The sequence below is a fragment of the Zosterops lateralis genome (assembly GCF_965231275.1).
Source record: "Zosterops lateralis genome assembly, chromosome: 4".
NCBI classification, from domain to species: Eukaryota; Metazoa; Chordata; class Aves; order Passeriformes; family Zosteropidae; genus Zosterops; species Zosterops lateralis.
This window is the reverse complement of record NC_139765.1, coordinates 22,729,939-22,753,652: the sequence shown is the minus strand read 5'-3', so window position 1 is coordinate 22,753,652 and position 23,714 is coordinate 22,729,939. Positions and strand designations below refer to the sequence as shown.

The 23,714-nt window shown below is 45.6% G+C and overlaps 1 protein-coding gene across 4 annotated transcripts; it reads right to left on the bottom strand.

The window, feature by feature from the left end:
• Positions 1 to 561: 561 nt before the first annotated feature.
• CYTH4 (cytohesin 4) lies at positions 562 to 17,823 on the bottom strand. 4 transcript variants are annotated; one of them, XM_083859622.1, is made up of 14 exons: positions 17,683 to 17,706; positions 12,200 to 12,282; positions 9,940 to 10,051; positions 9,752 to 9,856; positions 9,423 to 9,485; positions 7,029 to 7,147; positions 6,582 to 6,662; positions 5,812 to 5,924; positions 5,108 to 5,256; positions 4,016 to 4,127; positions 3,518 to 3,594; positions 3,100 to 3,171; positions 2,119 to 2,273; positions 562 to 1,789 (listed from the first exon to the last, which is right to left on the bottom strand). In XM_083859622.1, exons 5-14 carry the CDS (start codon positions 9,435 to 9,437, stop codon positions 1,717 to 1,719), a joined length of 966 nt encoding a protein of 321 aa, XP_083715748.1. In that variant the 5' UTR covers positions 9,438 to 9,485; positions 9,752 to 9,856; positions 9,940 to 10,051; positions 12,200 to 12,282; positions 17,683 to 17,706; the 3' UTR covers positions 562 to 1,716. The 4 variants fall into 4 exon arrangements, with proteins under 4 accessions (XP_083715748.1, XP_083715749.1, XP_083715747.1 ...); XM_083859623.1 differs by lacking the exon at positions 17,683 to 17,706 and adding an exon at positions 13,153 to 13,224; XM_083859621.1 differs by lacking the exon at positions 9,940 to 10,051 and having other exon boundaries at positions 17,683 to 17,823.
• Positions 17,824 to 23,714: the final 5,891 nt, after the last annotated feature.

Sequence of the window (23,714 nt, the reverse complement as noted above, 5' to 3'; positions counted from 1 at the left end):
ACTCCTAGGCTCTGGGGCATCTCTCACCAACCAAATGCATATCTGTATTTCTCTTACATATATGGGAGAGGTTGCCAAGGGGCCATATTCTGACTTCTCTTCCACCTCTGGACAGGAACATGCCTCTGCACTGAACCCAAAGCAGGAGTGAATGTGTGTATGCAAGCACACGTGCTCCAGAGCAGTGGGCAGCAAACTCACTCTGTATCACATCAGTAACAGAGAGATTCAGCACAGGAGACATTTGCAGGCATGAGAAAAAGAAAACCTTCACATTCCTTCTCCAGGGTGAGCACGTGCTTCAACTCTGAGACACACTCCCTACCTCCTGAAATTTATTCAGCATTCCTGTGGTTTGGGCGAAAAGAACTGGAATGGGTAATCGGGCTGTGCTGGCCTTGCTGCAGATTGCCTGGTAGATACAGCCCTCTGCAGGAAGGAAAAAGCCAAGAGACTGCAGTGCTCAGGCTGCTCTGCTGGGCACAGGAACATGATACTCTTATTTCACATCCTCTGACTTTATCGTGAAAATGATCACATTACCCTGAGTTTTGGGTTTGTTTTAAGCACTTTTATTTCTCTCTTTACACAAGAGACAAAACCCCCCAGACTCCAGATGATACCATTGTATGAAGATGGGAATTAATGCCTCTGTGTGTGTGTGTGTGTGTGTGTGTGTGTGTGTGTGTGTGTGTGTGTGCTGGCAGGGAGATGTATGTACCTCCATTTTTTTTGTGCCATCTGACTGCAAAACTTTCCGATACAAAACCCACGCCTCTGATCTGCTCAAGGAACCAACCTTTGTTGGGAAGCCATCACCCAGAAGGAGAGCTAGTGTTTTGGTTTCTTGCCTTTCTTAGGGAAGAAACCCTGTGTTTGGGAAACCCTTTGTTGGGAAGCTATTACCCAGAAGAAGAGCTAGTGTTTGGCTTTCTTCCCTGTGGTGGTCCATGAGTCTCAAAAAAGACAGACAAAACACCCAGAGCTGCTGGTACTACAGCATCTCTATGCCCAGTTAGTCCTTATGTTGAATAAGGATCCAATATCCTTAACTTTTTAAAATCTATGACTCAGTTACAGAGCAGGGACTTCCCAGGATTACAGCCCTCACTACAGGCTTTAGGAAGGGTGAGAGAGAGATTTCTTCTGAACTGAGGGCTTCTTATCTTACTTTGACCTCTGGTTTCACAGTGAGTTTTTAAATATCGATGGCCTTCACCCCACAACCACTACACATCTGTTCATGGAAGAGAAATCACTGGGGCCTTTCTGCTCTGCAACTGACTGGACATGATCAGCTGCTCCAAGAGAATCTGTGTGGTCCCTCACAGAAAAATACCCTCACCTGGTGTTACAACAGAAGGGTCTAGAGACATGTGCAGACATTCCTGTCTCCTCTCAGATCCTGTCCCACATGTCTGGGGCTACATGGGAGAACCCAAAGGCCAGATGCTGTTGAGCCTTTCTTTATGTTTTGACATGGGCAACCCCATGCCCACAGCTCTGACAGTCTTCAGTGGATCACACCCTGTGCCTCTGCCTTCAGTTTGGAAGGACAAGAAGCAAAGAGGTGAAGATATCCTGTCAGTCATCTGCCTGCCAAGTGGGAGGCAGAGGGAAGCAAAGCTCCCAAATTTCTTCATTGGAAGTGCCCAGTGTGAGAGGGAAGCTGTCCAATAACCTACACCTTTCTGATGACAGTGACCAGGTCATGGTTCAGTTTTTGCTGGCAATCTTTTTCTTACGGGCAGAGACCAAATCATAGAAAGGATCCTGTGTGATGCTGGTCCTGGAATCAGAGGAAATGAGGGCAAAAGTAAGAGATTTAATGATGGAGAGCAGCACAGACAACCTAACTAAACTTGCACAGAGAGACCACTTATCAAAATGTAGGTCTGGACATGTACAGACTCACAGCAGAGAATTCAGCTGTAGCTAGAGATTCTCCAGAAGGGACCTTGAAGCTCTTTAAAGTCAAGAGGTACCATAAGCTGTTAGGCTACAAACATTTCTTTCCACCCCCCTTTTCAAGCTCTGATAAAAGATAACCAAATAAACTTCGTGACCATTTGTCCCTGGGGCTGAAAAAAGGCAACTTGAGCCTCAAGTTCTTCTCACCGTATTGCCTCAATCCATTCATCACGCTCTGCTGGAGTGGCTGCTGAGATCTTGTAGGACTGATGCTTGCCTTCAACCACCTTCCCATCCCCATCTGTTTTGCAGGCTTTGATCTTCTGCCCTTTGCAGTTGGGATTGAAGAGTTCAAAGCAGTTCTGTCAGAAAGAAAACAAAATGGAGCATAGGATAAGACAGGGGAGACCAAGGAGACTGTTGCCCTCAACCATGGATAACAGGCTCAGAGAGCTTCCAATGGGGAGGAGTCTCCAAAATGTAACAGACACTATCTTTCCCCACCCCAAAAATTTCTCTATGAGTTAGATGACCTTCCTTCTTAGATAAATACACCCCTTCTGGAGGACTAGACACTAATACAGGCTTTGTGGAGAGATGGAGCATCAACACTTATCAAAACACATCTTCTAGGATCTGTCACTCCACTCCACTCATGAAAATCCCTCCCCCTTTTCAGACAATGCAACATCCTCTTTTCTGCCTGCCACCACACAGGTAGAAGGCACTTTTCCCAGAGCCATGACACATTGAAGTGTGGGTATCCACAAAAGAAGAAATGTGTCATTTCCTGGGCAAGTTCCTTAACAACAACAGTTCTGTTTGGTCTACATGTGCTGTAACTCATGGAGAGTCTCGAGGAGAGAAATTAAACCCACATCTCCTGGTGCAAAATGAGTAGGAAGTCAGCTGTGTGCATTAATCTCTGCCCCCCTACACAGACGTACACATGTGAAAACATACAATACAGTCAGCCAAAGGACAGGTCTCTACTCACACCAAAAACGTAAATTTAAAACATAGCCATGTTTAGATGGGGGCACAAGGAATTGCAATGGCACCTTCCCTCTGTGAAGCAAGTAGAGTAGGAGCAATTTGTGTAGAGTAGGAGTAATTTGTGTGCATCTTTTCTTCCCTCCAACCATCTAATAGCCTGTGTTGGTAGAGTGCCAACCAATGGACACTTACTGGCTTTTTGGGATCATCCACTTTCCGGACTGATAGGTTCTCCAAGGGGATAATGCCCAGAGGCTCTTTATCCTGAAGGCAGGGAAACATGAATTAACACCCAACATGCACCCCAAATCTATGCCACTGCTTAGAACCTCTCTGATTTCCCCTGTATAGGCCTTTGTGGAGGTGACAAGGGCAGAGTAATGCCTAAGAAGATCCCTTCCATTGACATAACAGGGAGTTTAGTCAAGAGGAGACCACAGCTCAGAGCGTCCAGCCTCTCTCCTCCAACAGACAGGAGGTGAGGAAACAGCACAGGAGAGAGTGGAGGTGTGAGATCAGTCTGGGAGCACAGGATAAAAGAGGGAACCCCTACCCTCTGCTCCTCCATAACCACCCAAGACAGTTTCTCAACCATGAGTTAAGCTCTTACCGTGGTATATTCAAAGTAATACAGGCAGTTATCAGTCAGAATGAACCAACGCCGTTTCCAGGTTTTCACACGTCCTCCTAAAGGCAGTGAGGTTCAGAAGCCATTAGTCACACATTTTCCTGTCCTTCCCCCAAGCTCCAGACATACACACACAGTCACACCCTCCCAGGTCTCCCTGTAAGTGAGCCCCAAGGAGACATCATGGTACCACCAATGTGATGCTGTGTGATAGACACTCACACACGGAGCCAAATTTGCTCTGATGGGGCTGGGAATGGGGAGGGATATGTTTTTCAGTCCCTTTTTGAGCAGACAGAGTCTGCAGGAGCTGGGATGAGGGAGCAAGCAGCTGGTTTCAACAGCAGGTGTCAGCCTCAGCCCACAGCAGCAGACAGGAGCAAAGGAAGGCAGAGATGACAGTAGGTTCCCGGGGGAGATTTGTGGTGGGAGGCAGGCAAACAGGAAGTTCAGAGGAGTTAGGGGAGTCCTCCCCCTTACCTAGTTTCAGCAGCCAGCCTTCACGGTTAGGGTTGAAGAAAGTGTGGGTGAGGTCATTGCCATCATCCTCTGGTATGGAGAATGGCTCGTTCTTTATGCTCTCAAACAGATTCTTCACAGCATTGGTGGGGAAGGGGAGAGAAAGAGAGAGATAGATTGATTTCTGGCAAAGCTTGTACCCAACTATCCCATCTGGTCCATCACTCTGTTTTTACACAGGAAGCTGAGTGAAGGGCAGGAGAACACACAATGAGCACTGGGGGTAAAACAGTCCCCAGTCTGCACCTCATAGGGTCTTCAGGGGGGTCACCAGCTCTTTTCTGCATCTTGTGTCACAAAATGAGTCTCAATTTGGAAAACCACAGCCATAAAAAGGTGTTCCATAGCAAGACAGACTGCAGTGACCAACCCCAGCATGTCACAAGTGCTTCAGTGGGTAGTATTAAGGTACTACAACAGAACTCAACACAGCAGAGATCCAGCCCCATTTAGACCCTGGGCTGGTGGTGACAAATGCTGCCAGGAAATGGAATGTGGAGACCAGCACGTAGATCTTCATGGCCACAAGGAGGCACATTTCACAGAGCCAAAACTTTGGCTCTGAGGGGTGCAAAGGAAGACATTCATAACAGCAGAATGACATGGAGAGAGGCTACTGGCTTTCAAAGTAAACTGAAGTGTTGTTCACATCACTCTATTTGCCATCATTTATTACACAAATCCCAAGCCAAGGGAAAAAAAAAAGGGAGAACAGGCTCCTGCAACTTTCCTCAAATTGCCTAAAAGAAATTACACTCTGGAGAAAGATATAAAGCCTCTACCCTGAGGGGATGCTGCTCAGCAAACCCAGGTGTGGGATGTAGGCAGTCCGTTTAACACAAGACAGAAGTTATTCTGCCCAGGATGCTTGGGTGAAGGCAGACACATATAGGCAGGCTGCCCATTTTGACCTTAACTTACAGGGTAGGTCCCATGCCGGCTGAACCTTTGGGAAAATGCCAGCTGCAGGTTTGCTAATGGATGCATCCCCTGCCTCTTCACCTTTGTTTCTCAGTGGACCCCAGGGGATGAGAAAAGGGGAATTCTACTTACCTTTAAAAGCACTTCTGGCAGGTCCCCTCCATTGTCAATGCCTCTGTTGATGGATACAAACCTTTCAAAGTGGGGTTTGTCTTTCACATTGGGGTTGTGCAGGCTGGTGTTAAGCATGATGATAGAGAAGGAGAGTACATAGCAGGTATCTAGCAATGAGAAAGAAAATCAGGATGAGTTGCACTTGTCTTAGAGGACAGATCAATCCACACCACAGGTGGCTTGGTTTCTAGTCACCAAAGAATAAAGTCATCCTCTCACTTGTAGGAGAAGAAGGGAGATTTTCCCTCTGCTAGGAGAAAGAGGGAAACAGTTGATTTCCTGTGATGGAGGTGATTCCACACCCTCAGGATAATGGGGCAAGTTGGGCAGATGCAGTCTAATAATGGCTCTGCCAGCAGGAAAGTTTCTGCAGACCTACATCTCTCAGTGCTATCCCTGCTGTGATGAGGTAATACTTCATGTGAGGCTGGAAGCCCTTCTCCAGTCTGCTGCTCATCAGGGGGCCTGGAGCACAGTAGCAAAAGGAGGACTAAAGATGCTCAGTTTATTGAAAAGCTTCACAGGAGCTGGGCTGCCTCCTTTAGCTTAAGGAGAAACACACTTCCAAGTGATGCTGCCTGTGCTTTGTGAATGGAAAAGGAAGGCTCCTCTCCCTAGCAAATAGCATAACTCAGCTTTAATGGCCTTCTCCCCATAACTACCTGTGGACTGGAACACTCCTGGGTTACACTTGCAGTACCAGTTGGCAAAGGCCTCCATCATCCGGTCAATCTTCTGCGCCTCCCCAGGCAGCCGGAAGCTCCAGAGGAACTGTCTGTCAGGAGCACAGTGTCAGAGCATCAGACAGATAGGGTCCAAGGGACATGGATGCCTCCCCTCAACCCATGGAACACCTTGAAGATAAGAGAAGCCATCCCATCACACTGGGGAGACAACACAGGGCATGGAGCAGGAGCTCTGCTCCTCTCTAGAAATTGCCTGGATACATCAGCCTCAAACACCCTAAATGCAGGAAGTAGAACTAAATCTTCCAGAAATCACGGCTCTGCTTCCCTAATGAGAGCCCTGCAAGGCAGCAGAGACCTCAGGAGAAAGAGTCCTGCCAGGAGGCAGCCTGTAATATAACAAGGTGCCCTAAAACATAGTCACTTTGTTATTGACGTAACAGGCACTGAGCATAGATATTTCTTGGTGCCCAAAATAACTTTTTTCATCCCCCCAGACACTGAAGCCACAGTGACCCACTTTTCTGCACGTCGGCAATCCAATCAAGGGGCCACAAAAGTGTTTCCCACACCCCTGAGAAATTGTTGACACCTCACAGAGTAACAGCCCTGGAGCCAACACACACAGCAGGGCCTTGGGAAGCTTCCATTTCAGCCCAAGAGGGCTTCCTGACCTTCCTGGGTGGTAAGACCCGGTGGCTAAGCAGATCCCAGCACTGTCCCCTGCACCAGGCATGCTCACTCACCTCAGTGCCTGCACCAGGTTGAGGTTGGCAAACTGGTGACATGCCACAAATGCCTGGAGGATCTGAATGTTTATGGGGTCCCTGGGAGAGGATAGAGGGAAAAGGTCAGAGGAGTTCTTTGGCCCTGCTCAGTCTGGATGTCCCTCGGTGTGACAACAAACACCTGGCTCCACCCCTGTGTCACTCCCAAGAAGAAGCCAAGGTGCATAGTCCAGTCTGGGATGACTGATCCCATTACAGGCAGGAGAAGAGGTAGCCCATACAGCCAGCCTCAGTCACACTCCAAAGACCCTCCCAGGGGTGTCCTGCCCACCCAGCCCACTGTGCTGGAGATATATTCAGTCTTGGCACCTGGATGAAGTCTTCTACAGGTCATCCAAAATGGTAGTTCAGGGGGGCCAGGCAGAAGAGGGCCCCCAAGAGGTCTCCTCATCCTGGGCTGCTCACCTCCCACCCAGGTAATCCCCAATGGCTGTCTTGTTCAGGCCTTCACCCTTGTGGAGGAATCTGGCAATCTCCTGCAGGTCTGAAGACAATACCTGGTGCTCGATCAGGTACTGGATCCCCTGGGAAGGAGAAGCAAGACAGGGAAGTAAAACAGTTCTGTGCTCTAATAAGGAAGTAGGATCCCAACATTCTGATACCAGCCTTCCTTAGCTTTGATGGATTTGCTCCTCTGTTATTCCCCAGCCCCTTCATGGGAGACAACAGCCATGTTCTCACCTTTATTCAATCCCTCTTCATCCACTATGGGTTGTAAGTCCCATTTTCATTTAGTTCCTAGATTTGGCTAAATTTTTAATGGGATGGAAACTCAAACAAAATAGGGCAATGTAGATTTAAAGTCCAAAAAGAAAAAGTCAAAATAATAAATTTTAATATTTTCAATCAAAATGTCATAGTATTCTGTTCCTAAATGTCTTTTTTTTTCCCCTAAATTAACTTAACTTGAAAAAAAAATGTTTGTTTAAAAGAAGACATAATAAAAAAATGTACTCAGACAAAAATATAGGCTTGAGACAACTTGAAACAATTTTTTCTTAGATTTTTCTTCTATGCCACAGAACAGAGGAGTCTGCAATCTTTTCAGCTCCATCCCTCCTAGGCAATAAGGATGGAATATGCTTTTTAAGGAATACAGAGGTTGTGAGTTGGGTTGTGCAAAGAGTCAACATCCTATGTTAGAGAAAATTTCATGATTTTTAAAGCCAGAGAAAAACCTGAGGCTTTTTTCAAAAGATTATTGACAGTATCTAACAATGCTACAGTTCTCCAAACCACATTGCAATTTTCCTTGCAATATACAATAAAGGAATGAAAATTGTTTTAGATCCATCAAAACGTTCTGCTTCAATAGAATCATCTCACTTTCCCTTGCAATATACATGAAACTATTTTTTAAATGCCCCAAAGAAAAAGCAGTTTTAAAAGAAGAAATTGAAATTTTTTGAGATTTTTTTCACTTTATTTTCCTTTCTTTTTTCTCTGACAGATTTTCAGTAAGAACAATTTAATTTTGAAAAGCACTGCAGCGATGATGGGGTCTCATTTTCCAGAAGAAAATGCTTCTCCCCAAAGGTTTTTATCAGACAGATTCCTAATGCTTACCTCCTCTAGCCTCAGGAACTTTCCATGGTATATTGGAGATAGGAACACATTTATAAGTATCAGCACTGTATGGATGGAGTGTAACCTTAGAAAGGAGGGGCAAAGAAATTTCCTTGCATTGCAGTACCTCCCACTCTATGGCAGGTAGCAAGAGAGAGGCAATGATCAGAGACCTGCATAATATAGGCACAGAGTATATAACATTTGGACCAGTCTGATTGGCATTGCACTCATAAAGCTAAACTGGTTTGGGGTAAGAATTAGTTCGGGTATTCCTGTACAGCAAGGTGGAGAGAGATGCCTCAGGGGCTTCAAACCAAGGCCAGACAGAAAGGCAAAATAAAATCTACTCTCATACAGGCTGTAAGTACTGATATTGCTCTGGGACAGCTCCCACTGGCAGAGGGATGCCCAGGGGACTGGCAAGCTCTCCAGCTGGGTGTGGGCACTGAGGAAGGCATCTTGCTGCTCTCAGCAGGGCACAGGGGAGGCAGGAAAAGCTGTCATGCAGAGCAGCAGCCACCCGAGATGTCAGCTGTGGTGCTGAGCTGATGATCAGCTATCATTTGATCACAGCTTGTGGTTTTCCTTGAAGAGCTCAAAAGTGCACCACCACTGAGGAGGAAGGAAGAGAGAACTGTCTTAAATATTCTCTACTTAATCAAGATGGTTTTAGAGCTTTCTGCAGAGGGCTGAAGGCTATGGAGTCTTGACACCACTGGTCAGAGCCCCAGAAAGTGGAAAAACTATGTTTACTCCACAATTCAACCAAAACTGTTTCCAAAATTACAAGCATTCTGTCTTCTTCTGTTCTGAATGAGCCAAAGAACCTGACACACTCTCAAAACTTCTCACCTTTTTCTTAGTTCATCCTCCCCTATCACGTTATAGCAAGCTCCTAGCCTCTCAAGGGCTGTGCTGAAGGAACTTTAGTTCTCATGGCATGCTGGCAGTGTTAAACCATCCTCCCCTTACTTCTCTTAGGTTTGGGTTGAATTGTATGGTGTGGCCTCTAAGCCCATGATGGGAGGAGGCAACACAGCTTGATCATATCAGAAGACCTCAGTCAGGGGCAGGGTTGAGGTTCACAACAGGTGCCTTAGTGAGGTAAGAATCCATTCCTACAGTCCCTTGCCATAGTTCCTTTGACATCAGTGGCTGCAACTGGAAGAGCAGCCAGCAGAGGCTCTTCCTCCCAGCTTTATCCTCATAAGTGAAATGAACAAATCCTACCTTTTCAGGATCCATGTTGAATTTCTTCCGGCCCAGGGACAGAATTTTATCTGTCTGTGACAGCTTGCTGCAAACACAAAAAAGAAGGAAAAGTCAAACTTAGAACAAAGGACCATGTAGTTTCATTCACAAGGTGAAATATCTCAAGGACTGGTGTCTGACTATCCAGAAATAATGAGAAATCTAAAAGGATAGAAGGGCCTCATTTCCCTGCCCATTTCCCTCCTGGCCTCACTTCCCTGCCCTTGTTGTGAACCGAATCCCATCAGTGTTTTTGTTTTCTCAACTTAAACAGAGAGACTTTGTAAGCAAAGGAATACTCATCCCACTTGCCTGGTCTGCTCTCCAGGATTATTTTCTGCCTCTTGTTTCTCCTGTGCATGTTGGAAACATTCAATCTCTGCAAACACCTCAGCAATCTCCTCCTTCAGCTTCTGCAAAAGAAATCTCAGGAAGATGGAAGGCAGTGGAGGGAAAAACAGCAGATACTGTAAGGAAGCATCAGAGCATGTCTTACTTCTTCCCTCAGTCATAGGAAAAGGACAGGTCAGGTGGTCATGACCAGCGAAGGATGCCTATCAAATGGGCACTGCCCTGGAATGACCCTGCTGGATTCCAGATGAAAACAACTGGAAAGAGAGACAGAAGGATGTTCTAATGCCTATTGTCAATCAAGACTGGAAAAATCAAGATTAATCAATGTGGCAAGTGTCAGAGAACTCACCCCACTGTTGATTTCAGTTCCTCAAACAATATCAGATTGCAAGAACCCTTCCATTGTGCCCATGTCTTTTGAGCTTTTATTTTGCATAGCCCTACTACACATCCAGGAAAGGAGAAGTGGAACTAGTAACTGTGAGATCAATATGAACCCATGAAGTGGCTCTATTATGAAACACAGAATTTTTAATGTACCTGTCATTTAAAAACCATTGAGCAGATAACTCTTCAGGTGGAGAAAAAAAGAGAGGAGGAGTAAAGGTAATTACTGACAGGCTTTAAAAAAATTAATTGCAGAATTCACTTTCCTTTAGGCCCAAGACAGACCATGGCTGCCTTGGCTGAATATTTTGTGTTACCATGGAAATGAAGGTGTCTATATCTCCTTGCTTCCATCCTGCAGTTATGTTCCACCTCAAAGCCAAAGTGCATCATAGCCCTCTTCCAGGAATCACCCAAATTCTTCCCCACACCAACCAGAACAAGGGCAAGAAGGCAGGCAAGAAGGATTATTTTATGACAGATCCTTTCTCATCAAGGAATGAGGATGTGGATGGAGCACATAATCAAATAGAGAAACTGAATTTCTGCAATATCCCATAACTGAAAAGAGCTTCTGGGTTTCAGTTTTGCTCTGGTTACCTTCTGTTGTGCTTCGTTAGTCCCCAGAGCTGTAAGTGTTCCTTACTAAGTTTCAGGTGTTGCAGAAATGTAACAGAGCCATGATCTCAGCTCATGACTTTCAAATGATTATCAATTTTGTTATTTTATTCACTGCTGTCTTTTGGCAGTGTTACTGACAAGCCAACACCCATCCTCTTTTCTCCTCCCTCCCCCTTTCTCCAGATATGCCCCCAGTCTTTGTGTTTAAGGGTACTAATAGATAAATTCTGAAAAAAATCCTCTAGGGAAAATGTCTCTTGTTCTATGGCACTCTTTTCATCTAAACTCACTCTGCTCCACTGGACATTGTGTACCCCATTGCTTTGGGCTTTAAAGCATGGGTTTGTGCAGTATAGCAACCTTTCTCTGTCTATAGTGGGCAAAAAAAGGTAGTACTCCTGTTCAAGTATCCTGCTCTTACAGTGCCCATTGCCTGTTCTAAAAACTGAAGAGAGACAAACCACACACAAGCAAATCCAAGCACATACATTCATAATCTGTTTTTCCAGAGGGGACAAGAGACCATTCTGGTTTGCAGCAGAGAGAGAAGGTCTGGAACCTTAAGAAGTAATATGTAGTTTGGCTTAATCCTTTAGTCTATGCCAGGAAATACTGCAGCTATTCCCTAGGCATCTGGACAGCTTCACGTTGTGGAAAAATCAGTCCAAGTCCAATGATTCAGTGCTATAAGCTCTCAAACGGGAAACCACACTTCATGGTGGAGGCAGAATAGAATAGAAAGGGCACATCACCATGCAAGACTGTGATGCAGTCTTAGTGACTGAATTTGAATCTGTTACTTTCAGACATTTTAGGAGCCACTGTAGAAATGTCTGAGTCTGCTAAAAGAAAATGAGAAAAGCAAGTTCAGCCACAAAAACTTGTGTGGAAGGCCCTGCCATGAGAACTCTTCAACAAGACAGGATCTTTCATGGAGAATTTGTTACAGGTCTACAAAGCAAACCAAAGTTTGATAAACACAGGAAGATGCTGCAAGTAACTAGGACTGATATGCCATTAGCATGTAATCAGTAATTAAAAAGAATCATAAATGCTGAGCCAGATGCCTGCCAGTACAACAGAGTGAAGACATTTCTTTAATCCTAATAAAGCAATCCCTGCTCATCACTGCTCATAATGTGACCAGCCTTTTTCAAATATCCCAATAGGGCAGCTGATGATTCCTGCAGCAGAGAGTACCATAGGCCGGATGTACCCTGGTGGCAAACAGACCAGGGCAGCCTGAAGTTTAAAACTGAAATTGGATCATGACAGAGAAAATGTCTCCTGTGCAAGAGCACTTCTGCATGGCCTGGACTGTTATGCAAAGATGCTTCTTGGTGAAGACAGATTTGAGAAGGCTGTGCAGGCACAAGAGACAGGATGGCCCTTACCTTAATGTCATCCAAAAGCTCCTGTTTGTGCTTCCTGATTGTCTCTATTTCAGCCTCTTCAGCCCCACTCAAGCCAATTGATTCTGAAAGAATAAAGATTCCTGTGAAAACTCTACTGGGGCCAACATATCATGGAAAAAGCTGCCCCAACCTCTCAGTACTTAGTTTCTTCTAGGGTCACGCCACAGCAACTGAGTTCTGTGTTTCAGCATCTGTGCTCCCTGCTGTTGCAACCACTGCACCTCACCTTTGCCTTGCAAATGGTTCTCAGTCTAGAGTGTGCAGCACAGACCATACACCCCCTCCTTGCAGCCAGAGGTTCTGCACAGCCCTCTCAGCTGACCCTGCAGACACCTATTGCCTATTCAGCCAATTCTGCTCACTCTGAGCATGGTGAAGAGGTCTCACTAAATGCTCTCTGGTAGTTGTTATGTCAGTCATCCTTAGGTACTGAAAATCTATTACCTAAATACTTCATCTACACCCAAACCTCCCAAGAAAACCACTGGCTTCATGAGCTGATCTGCCATAGCTAGAGTCAGAAATAGTTTAAGAGAGAAAATTGAGGTTTTTCAAGTAGGTGGACACAACCTGGGGGATGAAAGCCTTGCTGAAGAAGAAATATCTTTGGGTGGCTGTTGTTCTGTGAACAGCAGAAAATGCAGAAATATGAGTAGGCTTCCTTGTAATGCACAGGAAATTAAACAAATAGCAGCAAAGCCAAGGCAACCACAATATGATTCATAAAAGACCTAAAAAAAATCGGGGTGACAGTGCTGCCGCTAAATATTATCCAGGCGAAACAAAGCCTCTTCAGCAAGGAGAATGAGAAGGCTGCAGCTCTAGAGAGAAGACAAAGAAGAAGGTGAGGCCCCAGGAAAAAAGCAAAGCTGGCAGAAAGCTGAGAGCACTGGAGGTCACTGGTGAACTTGAAGACAGGGTCCTTGCTGCACCTAAACACGGCAAGAGAAGGCCAGGAAGCCAGGTCAAGTTACTGGATGCCCTGCTCTACGATTTCACAGGACAAAATCCCCTGGGCCTCCTGTCTTCCCAGAAAAAGGGGAAGTAGCACCAGTTGCATTGGAAATTCTCTTTGTGTAGATCTCACATGCAAAACAACTGCTATAAATACGAGTGGAAGAAAAAAGGGAAGGAAGCAGCTGTGACAGAAGGAAAAGTGACAAGGGCAACCATCTTAGTATGCTTCTTTCCTGTCATGGCCACAACAGCTCAGAAAGACCCACCTCCCTCAACCCTAATCTTTCCCCCATCCTCCTGGCTGGTCGGGTTTCCTTGTGTTAAGAATGTTCCTGCTACTTTTCTCAGGCTGCAGCCTCTCTCCTGCCTCTCATCCTGACAGTTTCAAGCATCACATTCTCTGGGGAGAGGCTGCTGAGTCTGTGGGAGTAAAGCACTGGACAAGGAGCCAGCACAAAACCAGGCTGGGAAGGACACCCATGTGCCCTCCCAGCCCTGCAAGCAGCCATTGTGAAGAGTAGCAAGAAGCTGACTGATGCATGAAGCCAGTCAAGAGGGAAGCAAAAAGGCATTCGAAAGCTCACAACAGCCAAGTCTGTAGGTGAGGGAAAAACCAAAGCAGGAAGGAAGGTTAACAAACAAAAAACAAACAAATGAAAAGAAACCACAAAGAAAACCAACCAAAAACATGCAGTGGCTCTGGTACTTGTTAGGTTGGTTGCTGACCTCCCTTTGAATGTCAGCCCTGTGCCTCTGAAGTGTGCCTAGGCCCTTCAGATTAATTTATGTATCTGCAGTTGTCGTATCTGCAGGAGATCAGGCCAGCCTCTCAGTCTCTCCAGCTGTATCTCTCCCACTCCTGTCGGGGCTTGTAATTGTGGAATCACTGGGGTAATTCCTTGACAAATTACAACTAAAACCTTTGGCCCTGTATTTCTTTTCACAAAAGCACCATAGGAGGACAACTCTAAGGAACCTTACTTTCCCCCACGCCATCAGCAAACTCTGTGGTGTGGCTGGTTGCTTTGCTTCAGTTGTTCTGTGTCTACTAAAGCAGCCTAAAGCATCTCAAAGAGTCATGAGGCTCCCAAAGGACATCATCTCACCCACACGACCCTCAACAAGGCTGTAAATAACACAGTCCCCCTTCCTCCTGAACATCTGAAAACCCCAACTCCCAATTGTCCAGTTTGTCAGAATGAGAAAAGTGTGGGAAGGACTGCGTGTGGGGGGAGGGCAGGGGAGAAAAAGAATGAGTCATGGAGAAGGAATCAAGGGGTAAAAAAGTAGGAAAGGGTGACACAGTTTGGAAAAAAAGGATGGATCAAACTCTTAGGGCAATTTAGACTAAGCTGCAGAGAGGGTCTTCATCAGGTTTCCTATACAGCTTAAGTCCTTGATTTCTTTAGAAAATTGTCCGTGCCTTGTCAAAGTCCTCAATACCACCTCAGTTCTACTTCCGTCTAGGACTAGGTCAGCACACAGATGAAGCATAGCCCTGGTCAGGGCTCTCTGCACAGGGGGAAATTTCACCCTGATGAAGAACATACCACAAAACCACCCAGAGATTTCAGAAGGATGCTGTCAGCCCAACCCACACTGAAGTTTTCTAGTTCAGACACACAAAAAGAGACTAGTATCCTCTCCAGAGAGGACATTTTGTTGTTGTTTGGAATTTATTTTCAGAGAGCAAATGTTGAAAGGGATGTGCATCAGAATCACATTTGTGGGTCTTACATCTGCTCCTGAGGTTGTTTTCCCACTTTCAGGGCAGACCCAGATAGAAAGCCTGCCAGCTCTTCACAAACTTACCACGACTGTATTTTCAGTGCTGCCACTCAAAACAGGACACAGACTTCAATTCCAGTTGTGGTGGCTTATGCCTTCAGCCTCCCCATCCAGAAGGCAAGACGGAGTTATCTAAACTGGGTATTTGTGTGGCCAGCAGAGAGTTCTGTGTTTGCTGGTTTCATTTCCCATTGCAAAGGGCTATGCTGAACCACCCAGGTGTAAGGCTTTCAGTCCCATGGAAAATTATAGAAATAGGAAGATGGCTTTTGACGCACAGAGGTAAGTGGGAAGTGACCACCCAGGAGAGCTGGAAGGATGAACTGCAGAAGCAGCAGGGGAACGTTATGAAGAATGATTGTATCTGTGCCACTGCTGCAGACCCATGTGTTATACACTCATTGTAGGACAGCAAAGGTTCATCAGGTCCATTTGCAAGGAAATGGAGGGCTTTGAGCATTGCTGCTAAAGGGTTTGGGCACCTCCACCCACAGCAGCACAAAAGCAGAGGAGCCTGATGGGCAGCTTCTGCCTGAAGGAGGCTCTCTGGTAGAAAAATTTCACCTGAAATATTATCTTTTCTTTTCTTTTCTCCTCCCTTTCTTCTCTCTCTTTTTTTTTTTTTTTTTTTTTTTTTTTTTTTTTTTTTTTTTTTTTTTTTCTGAGTCATCTCCAGTACAGACCACCACCTCCACAGCCAGGTACCAGTCCAGTAGCAGGGAGATGACAGAAAGCCTTTCAGTCCTCAATTCCTTCCAGCCATGTGTGCCTCCTTCCTGCCGCCACTCCACAGTTCTCTTCTAGCTTGTGTCAGAAGAAATTCAACATAAATCCCAACAGGTTTAATTTGCACATTTCAGCTATGAGGGGAAAGCTGGGAAGAAGAATTTATGTTGTTCACTGGTCCCCTTATCACATGTGATGACTTGTCCTTCAGGATAGCTTCCCGTGACTTTTGACCACAGCACTTACCCCACATATCCCAGCACAGGATACCACAGTACCAGTCTGCCCTCCCATATTTCACACACCCAGCTCAAGGGCTTGGCACCCCAGCTGTGCGGCCCCACTCAGACAGTCCTGAGAGGGTTCTTAAGGAAGCTGAAAGAGGACAGACATTGCAGGGAGAGCAGTTTTCCCAAGGCATGAAGTCTTACTTGCAAACAGATGTGTACGTAATGGGACCATCATATCTCCAGGCAGGAGTGATCCCAGAGACAGGTGTACATGCACCTCCAACCTTCTGGACAATCATGCTACAACTGAGCAATTTCCAACTTTCATTCAGTACTCTAAAGCTCACTGGAAAACTGTTTCTGCTGGCAGCCTTGGCTCCCAAGGGAGTTCAGCATCAAACAAACCCACCTTCTCATCCAGCTATGAAATGACAGGATGGGATTTAGCAAAAACATCAGCCAGCACATCTCTTCAGGCATTGCCTGTCTCAAGGCTCTGCCTCTACCCAGAATTGAGCAATCCCCCTCAGTTTCTGTCGAAGGCACACCCCAAAATAAATAGCAAAATATGAGCTATTCCTCCTCCTGCCTAGTTTGTCCTGAAGAAGCTTTGTCCACACCTTTGTTGCTTTCAGGTAGTGAGGGCTGGGTGATCAGAAGAGATGCATTTTCACCAGCATTTAACACCAGTCAGATGCTGGTAAGAACTCAGCTCCTACAGGTACCACAATTTCCCTGGCACACAAGGCTGGTATGTGGTTTGAGCTTGCCCTTTCCTTGGCTACACATCTCAGAGCTAAAAAGTGCACAACAGTTGTTGAAACTGGGCACTGCTTTTTCCTTTCACTCTGTGCTCCATATCATACACACAAAAGCCTGAGGGGACAGAGTCAGAATGAGAAGAGACATTGCAAGGTGATTCTTTTTTTTCCATTGTTCAGCCTGTTCCCACTCAGTTCTCCCTCTTTACTGGCTTTGCACAGACACACTCAAGAGCTTCTTCAGCCAGAAGTTGGAAATGTTCAGTCTGGTGGTGTGCCTTTCTTTGCTGAATCTCAATCACTTTATCCACCACCTGCCAAAGCAGGAAATAAAACCTAAGATCTCTCTCAGTTCCTCAGATGTGGTTTATTTCCTCTTACCCACACTTGCCCACTGAGATTATTTCAGGACCAGGCAGGCCCACCTGTAGATGACTTGGAGCTTCTAAAAGCCTTATATAGTTGTTTACCTCTAACATGGCCATAAGCAAGGGAGGCCCCAGTACCAAAAGCCTTGCAAGGGCATTACACTGGGATACTCAACTGCATGAGAGGCTCCGCAAAGGCAAACCAGCTTCTGGGATCTGTAGGGAAACACCACAGAGGAACTTGCCAGAGTTGCATGAAGAGCAGCCAAAGCCTACGAGTGCTTACCCCAGGTGTCACATACACCACTGACACCAAGGAGTCAGTTCCCAGCTCAGCCCAGCATCACTGGCCCAAGGAATCACAGCAGTAACACTCTCAGCACAAAGGCCATTCAAACCAGTGGGGAAATTTCTCCCAATGGGAAAGGACAGCAAGTTAAAAAAAAAACATGCCTAACACTGGAGACTGACAAGCAATTAATTGTACCACCAGGGATCTTCCAGCATGTCATTCCTCCAGCCACCAGCTGCAGCATCCACTCTGGCTGCTGGGATTTCATGGTGTGCTCTGCTCCATCAAACCAAGTACATGGCCCTCATCCCAAAAATGGCACATAATGTTTGAGGCTTACCAGCAGGACAAAAGTCCATCCTGAAGAGCACGATATATTTTCAACACAAGTGGTGTTCCTCTTCGTATTCACCTTGTTCAGATGCTTCACAGAACTGAAACAACTTGGAGTCAGCAAACAAGACTACAGCAGCTTTTGGGGAGGGGGGCGGGTTTCCCCGTGACTCCTCCTTCCTCTCTCCTCATCCTCCCCCCTGATCACATGTCACAAGCTTGTAGCAGTGCCGGAAACTGTGTGCGTGTTTCAATGAGCTAACAGGGGCTCATTGGCTACTTCTGAAATGCAAATATGCAAATCCATTTCCATCCCAGCAGCTTTTTGGGAATCTCAGTTTGAGAAGACTAAAATGAGCGGTGAGAGGCTTTTGTCTGAGATACTCAGAGGAGAGACAGGGAAAAAGGAAGTTCTTGATTCAGAAAACCCATCTGACTGGGGAAGTGGTTTCATTTTAAAGGGAAGATTCTTCCTGTGTTAATTCTGCAGCAGGTTGGGGTGGAGGCAGGGATGGGAATGAACACTCCAGAACCAGAGAATGGTTGATGGAGGGGAGAATAAAGTAGTCAGGCTCTTCTGCATCGCTCACTGCTCAGTGTCACTTTAAGTCTTGCTCCTTTCCCCTCCCCAAACAGACTGTTTTTCCTGTGAAACCTTGTAAGTAAGAGTGAACTAAGAAAAAATGCAGTCCTCTCTTAGGTTTAGCAATATTCTTGCTGGTGAGAGAGCTGGCATTAGCAGGACCATTTTGAAGGCACTTGTGCTGCTCTGTTCTCCTGTGAGGAACTGAGGTGCTGTTTCCCCTCACAGCTCCAGGAGGCTGTACACATCCCCTTGAGTTGTTGGTTGCTGCATGGTAGAGCTGTGTTGTAGGCAATGCAGGGGAAAAGTCCCCATACAGTAGAGGACCATGTTAGAGACACAAGAACTGATGACTGAATAAATAGCTCAAGGCCAAATTCAGAACAGGTGTAATGCCCAAGTGTTCTTGCCTCCTCTGGCAGGAGTGAAGCTGTAGAGGGTTGGCCCCTCTCCATCCATGAACACTTTACTCTAAAGCACTTTTCATCCTCAGCTCCCCAGCCTGCAGCTGTAGTCATGCCAGGCCTTGAGTAGCACAGCAGAACAGGGCCAGGCTTCTGCTTACCATCTTTCACTGAGACAGCAAGGTAGAGTTTGCAAGAGCATTGTGCACAGAGAAAAATAAGAAAAGACCTTGTGACTTGTTATACAGTTGGAGTTTGCATCTGTGTACGCTCACCACCACACAAAAGAGGGTCCTGTGAGACTGAAGGTCCTTGACTCACTAGGACGGAACGAGCTATTACCTTCCCACATTCTTCCCACATTCCCATTAACTGAGTCTGGTCTGAAGTCCTCTGGAGAGGATAACTGGCCCTTTAGAAAGTTTGATGTGAAAGGTAGGATCTGCCTGAACACTCTGGCTAGGGTCCCTTCCTCTAGGGCCATTCAGCCTCACAAAGACGCAAATTGCCCTCCCTTCCTCCCAGTCTCTTGTATTTGCTCTAACCCGTGGTCATGCTGTAAGTTCAGTGCTGTTACTGGGGAGGAAAGAGCTCTGATGAACCTCCAGTGAAGAGCAGGAGATATCCCCACCTTAAACATGTCAAGCAGTGGCAGAAATCCAGAATGAATTTACACAGGCAGCTGTAGGCAGGGTCACAACCTGTGATCTGGTAGCAAGCGTTTAGGACTCACTTTCTACAGCCAGCTTCAATATTTACAAAGAAGCAGTTAGAAACTTACTTGTGAGTGAAAAAAGAAGAAGGGGGTGAGCTACATGAATGCAAACTAATTTCAAACTGTTACACCCATGTCTGTCCAGATCTTCATTATACAAAATGTCCACACCTAAAAGCTATCGGAGGCCTGCATTTCGGTCACAAATTGTCAAAATCCTATCCTTTGTAAACTAAATTTCTGTCCTGAGATTCCAGGCTACATAAGAGGAGAATACACTGCTCCACAATCTGGCCCAGAGCCCCCAGTTTCTTCACTGGAGCTGGTTCTGGTGTATAGCCTCCAGTCCTTTCTTCCATCACTCTTTTCTACAAAAAATAGTTTCAGCAGTATTGCAGCTGACATCAAGAACACATGTCAACCTAAAGTACTCCCTTGAAAAATGTGATCTTTCCTGCTGCAAAGATAGGAGACATATACAGGCAGCTTGATCAGGGCTGCTCTTACACATGTGTGTGAGCAGGTCACACTACAAACACCTGCAAACACGAAAATGGATGCCTCTGTGCACCACAGAAGTACTTTCAGCCACTCCAGCAGAATATAAAACCTGGCCCCGTGTCTCTCTTCCATACTTCCTTCATCTTTTAGCTCCTTGATGTTTCTTTCTCAAAGCTTTTCCTGCCTGTCTGTGGGAATGCCTGAATGCCCTGTTAGGAGACCTTGCTACTATTTCTGTTCAATGATCACCTCCACTACTTGTATTCCTCTGGATCTGATAGTCTTGCTTGTAACACTTGATGCACTTTAAAAGCTTTCAGTTATTTCAGCCAGACAAGTCTGAATGGGGAATGCCCTGATAAAAAACTGCATGAGTCTATGCCATGTGAAAACAAAGCACCTGTGAGATGTTTTCTCATGAAGGTACACACCAGACAGGATTATGTAAATAAACTAACCCTAGAGCATTTCCCATTCTTTCCTAAGTGCAGGGTAAGTATGTCTCCCTGTTGTGGGCCCTAGAATTCTCATGGTAGACAAACTACTTTAATTCTAGGCTTACCCTGGAGCAATACAACCAGTTCTTCTCTTGAGAAAACCTAGAACCAGATGAGAAGGCAGTCCACTTGAGCATCCCAGACAGATCTGTAGTCAACTCAGATGGATACCAACACTACCGCAGCCAGCAATGTGTCAGAAAATGCCCTTAAGCTGTCATAAGTTCTGTGGTCATGGCATGAAAAGACTGTGAATGGACTACAAAACAGAACTTTCATTATTTCAAAGAGAATGAGGAAGGAAGGAAGGAAGGAAGGAAGGAAGGAAGGAAGGAAGGAAGGAAGGAAGGAAGGAAGGAAGGAAGGAAGGAAGGAAGGAAGGAAGGAAGGAAGGAAGGAAGGAAGGAAGGAAGGAAGGAAGGAAGGAAGGAAGGAAGGAAGGAAGGGCAAGAACAAATGAAAATTAATTATGCCCTTGGGATATAGGAATATCAAATGTATCTTAGGGGAAATGAGGTTTAAATGCTGTACAGTCTGCTCAGAGTTGCTCATAGCCAGTGGCTCAGAGCATGTGGGTTCTCCCACAGGTGTTGTCAGCAAGGCCAGTGTGTGCAATGGGGGCATCCAGGCTGGTCCACTGTTCTCACCTCATCAGGCATGGGCAAATTAGGCACACTGCTGAAGATCAATACTCCAGGCATTACTCCCAGATGCTCCCTGACTGCACAAAAAAAACTTAAATTTGAGCTGGAAATATCTGTTGTTTTGGTGGTCATAGTGGGAAATATCAAACCAACAATGTGCATGCACTTTTCTGCTGGTTGGTACAAGCTTAAAATAATTGTGAAAATAAAAAGGACATATAAATATTTCCTACTGCTTTCAAGGGGATAAAGGCAGGGACAAAGTGCCACATATTTTTTTGTGCTGAACATATCAGCTGTATTCCCACAAGTCTCCACAAAGCGACAAAGTACAGGTCTGTTCAAATTCAATAGCCCCTTCAGGAGGCTTAGGCTGCCATTTAGTTTGGGCTTAGGGACTGGAGTCTGTTTAAAAGGTAGAAAGATGGTGATCATAAAAGGCCATAGGCAAGAAGAAGCCCTCTTATAAAGATTACAGAAGGGTCACTTGGAGTCTGATCAACTTGAATGAAGAGCCAGAGGGATTTTTTTTTTTTTTTTTGTTAGACTTGAAAGTGCAGCAAGATTGAAGCTTTATGCCTTTGAAATAAAATGGTAGAAGAGAAGGACAAGATTTTACTTTGGTAGGTCAGGAAATATTAGTCTTGTAAAAGAGAGTAGCTATAGATTCTTAGTACTCTAAACAGCTCTTTTCACTTCCCTGGTGCAGCCTTCCTAGAAGACATCATCACTTATGACTAAAGATATGTATTAGATCTGTATTTGCGAAACACAGTATATCTAATATCTGATAATGTATAGAGAGTCTAGCAGGGAGGGGAATCAAGTCATGCAGCTGACACTCAAGTTTGAATTTACACATAAAATCTTTAGTCTCTGTTACATTTCTTCTACAACAGGCAGGTGAAAAGTGTTATTCAACTGTCACCTCGTGGGAAAGAATTCACAGTCAGATATTGATCTGTATTTATTTCCATTAAAGTGGCACACTGGTATCAGCAAGATGGGGGTTGTTACTGGCTGAGAGTAAAATGTCTCTGGGAATGGAAACCCACATCAGCATCACTGGGGATCTGCAGAAGTACAGAGAACCAGATAAGGCCAAGCCACAAAAATCCAGTATGATTTAGTGTCTGTGAACAATTTCTTGACTGAGGGAAGTGCAAGTATGAAACAACCATCACAAAGAACTTGAAGCCCAAAAGTTTGTGCCATGGTCTTCTGCTTACCCAGATCCATAAGGGAAAAGAGGAAGAGGAGGAGGTGAACATCTTTCAGTGCTCCAGGGAGGAAGATGGCAGCAGACCTGCTGTTTTGGCCCAAAGTGGAAAGGCTGAGAGCAGTCACACTCTGAAGACAGAGAAGCCTCCGTGGCATGAGGTCAGGAATGGACCACCTGCCCCTAATTGCAATAGGGCCTAGTAAGACAGGCACAAGACTAAGTAAGCACCTTTTGCAAGTTGAGTTGCTTATGATGGGTGTAAATGTAGGTAGCTTGTCTTCAGTGAGGCTGGATTGGAAACTTCGTTATTTTTCTAAACTTTTGTTTGCTAGAACAAATTTAGGCCAGAGAAGAGGGCCCCATCAGAAAACAGACTCTGAATGAAACAACTCCACAGCCTCTCTAAGAGGGACTGCAGAATATCATTGCTCACTTCAGTTATGATCTGAACTCTTAAGTCAGGGCAGGTTTTTCAAGCAACTCTGGCAGTCTGAGAAACTGTAGGAGTGAAGGGGGGAGGGGAAGCAGCAATGGGGAAGAGTGGGAATTTTGGAAAAGAGAAGTAGCAAAGCAAGAACTAAAAGCAGGAGACAGATGGTATGAAGCTGTGTCAAAGGGGAAGTGGGAAGCTGTGCAAAAGGGGAATACAGGAAGTGGGGACAGTTTGCAGCCCAGTCAGGCTGAAAACAAATTAATGTTTACTGTGGTAGGTACCCAATGCAGAGAGAAAAGTTCTCATGGCCACTCATGCCTGAGACAGAGGTCACATCAAGAAAATACAGAGTGATGAGAAGACATGCTGTTAGACATGACCATGTCCTGTGTGTGCAAAGAAATGAGTCCTGTGCTGCCTCCAAGAAAGAATCCTCCCTGCTATTCTGTCTGTGCTGAAGGACAAATCTCCTGCTCATCTCCTGCCCTCCTGTGCAGGGCTGTGATGTGTAAGCACCATTTCTGAAAAAGGCTCCTTACTTTTTTTCCATTACCCTTGATGGGGCAGAACACCACAGAAGGAGAAGGAGAGATAGGTGGTCCTCATTGCTTTGAATCCTTATGGAGGAAAAGCAGTATGAAGCATTTCATTCCTGCTCTGCAGTCTCATATGGGTGCCATGCAAACCCAGCACATCTGGGTCGCTCTGAGGTGACCCAGCTCAGGACCCTGAAAGTCTCCCAGAACAAAAGTGTCTCACTGAACAATGAATTCCCATTCTCAAACTCAGCAAAGGGAACAAGAAACCCCAGATGTGTGCCCTGCTGCACATGCAGAACGATATTCATGTCAAGAGCACCTCTTGGTGGTGTGAGAGGACATCAGAGTAGCAGCAACATATCTGTATATGCTCAGTCCAAGGTTACAGGCCTATTTTCTCCAAGTTCCTTCCTTTTCCTGCAGCATGTACAAATGAAAGGTTTTAATGCAGCAGGTACCGGTTGTTCTTAGAGTGATTACTGTATGTGTTATTTGAGTGTA

Bases quoted from the DNA above. Each gene is read 5' to 3' on its own strand.
- CYTH4 (XM_083859621.1), bottom strand. The intron at 9,857-12,199 runs GTAAGGGCCATC...TTTCTTTTGCAG, and splicing joins AGCTTTTGGATGACATTAAG to AAGCTGAAGGAGGAGATTGC. The intron at 3,172-3,517 runs GTAAGAGCTTAA...CCCTGCCTTCAG, and splicing joins ATTACTTTGAATATACCACG to GATAAAGAGCCTCTGGGCAT.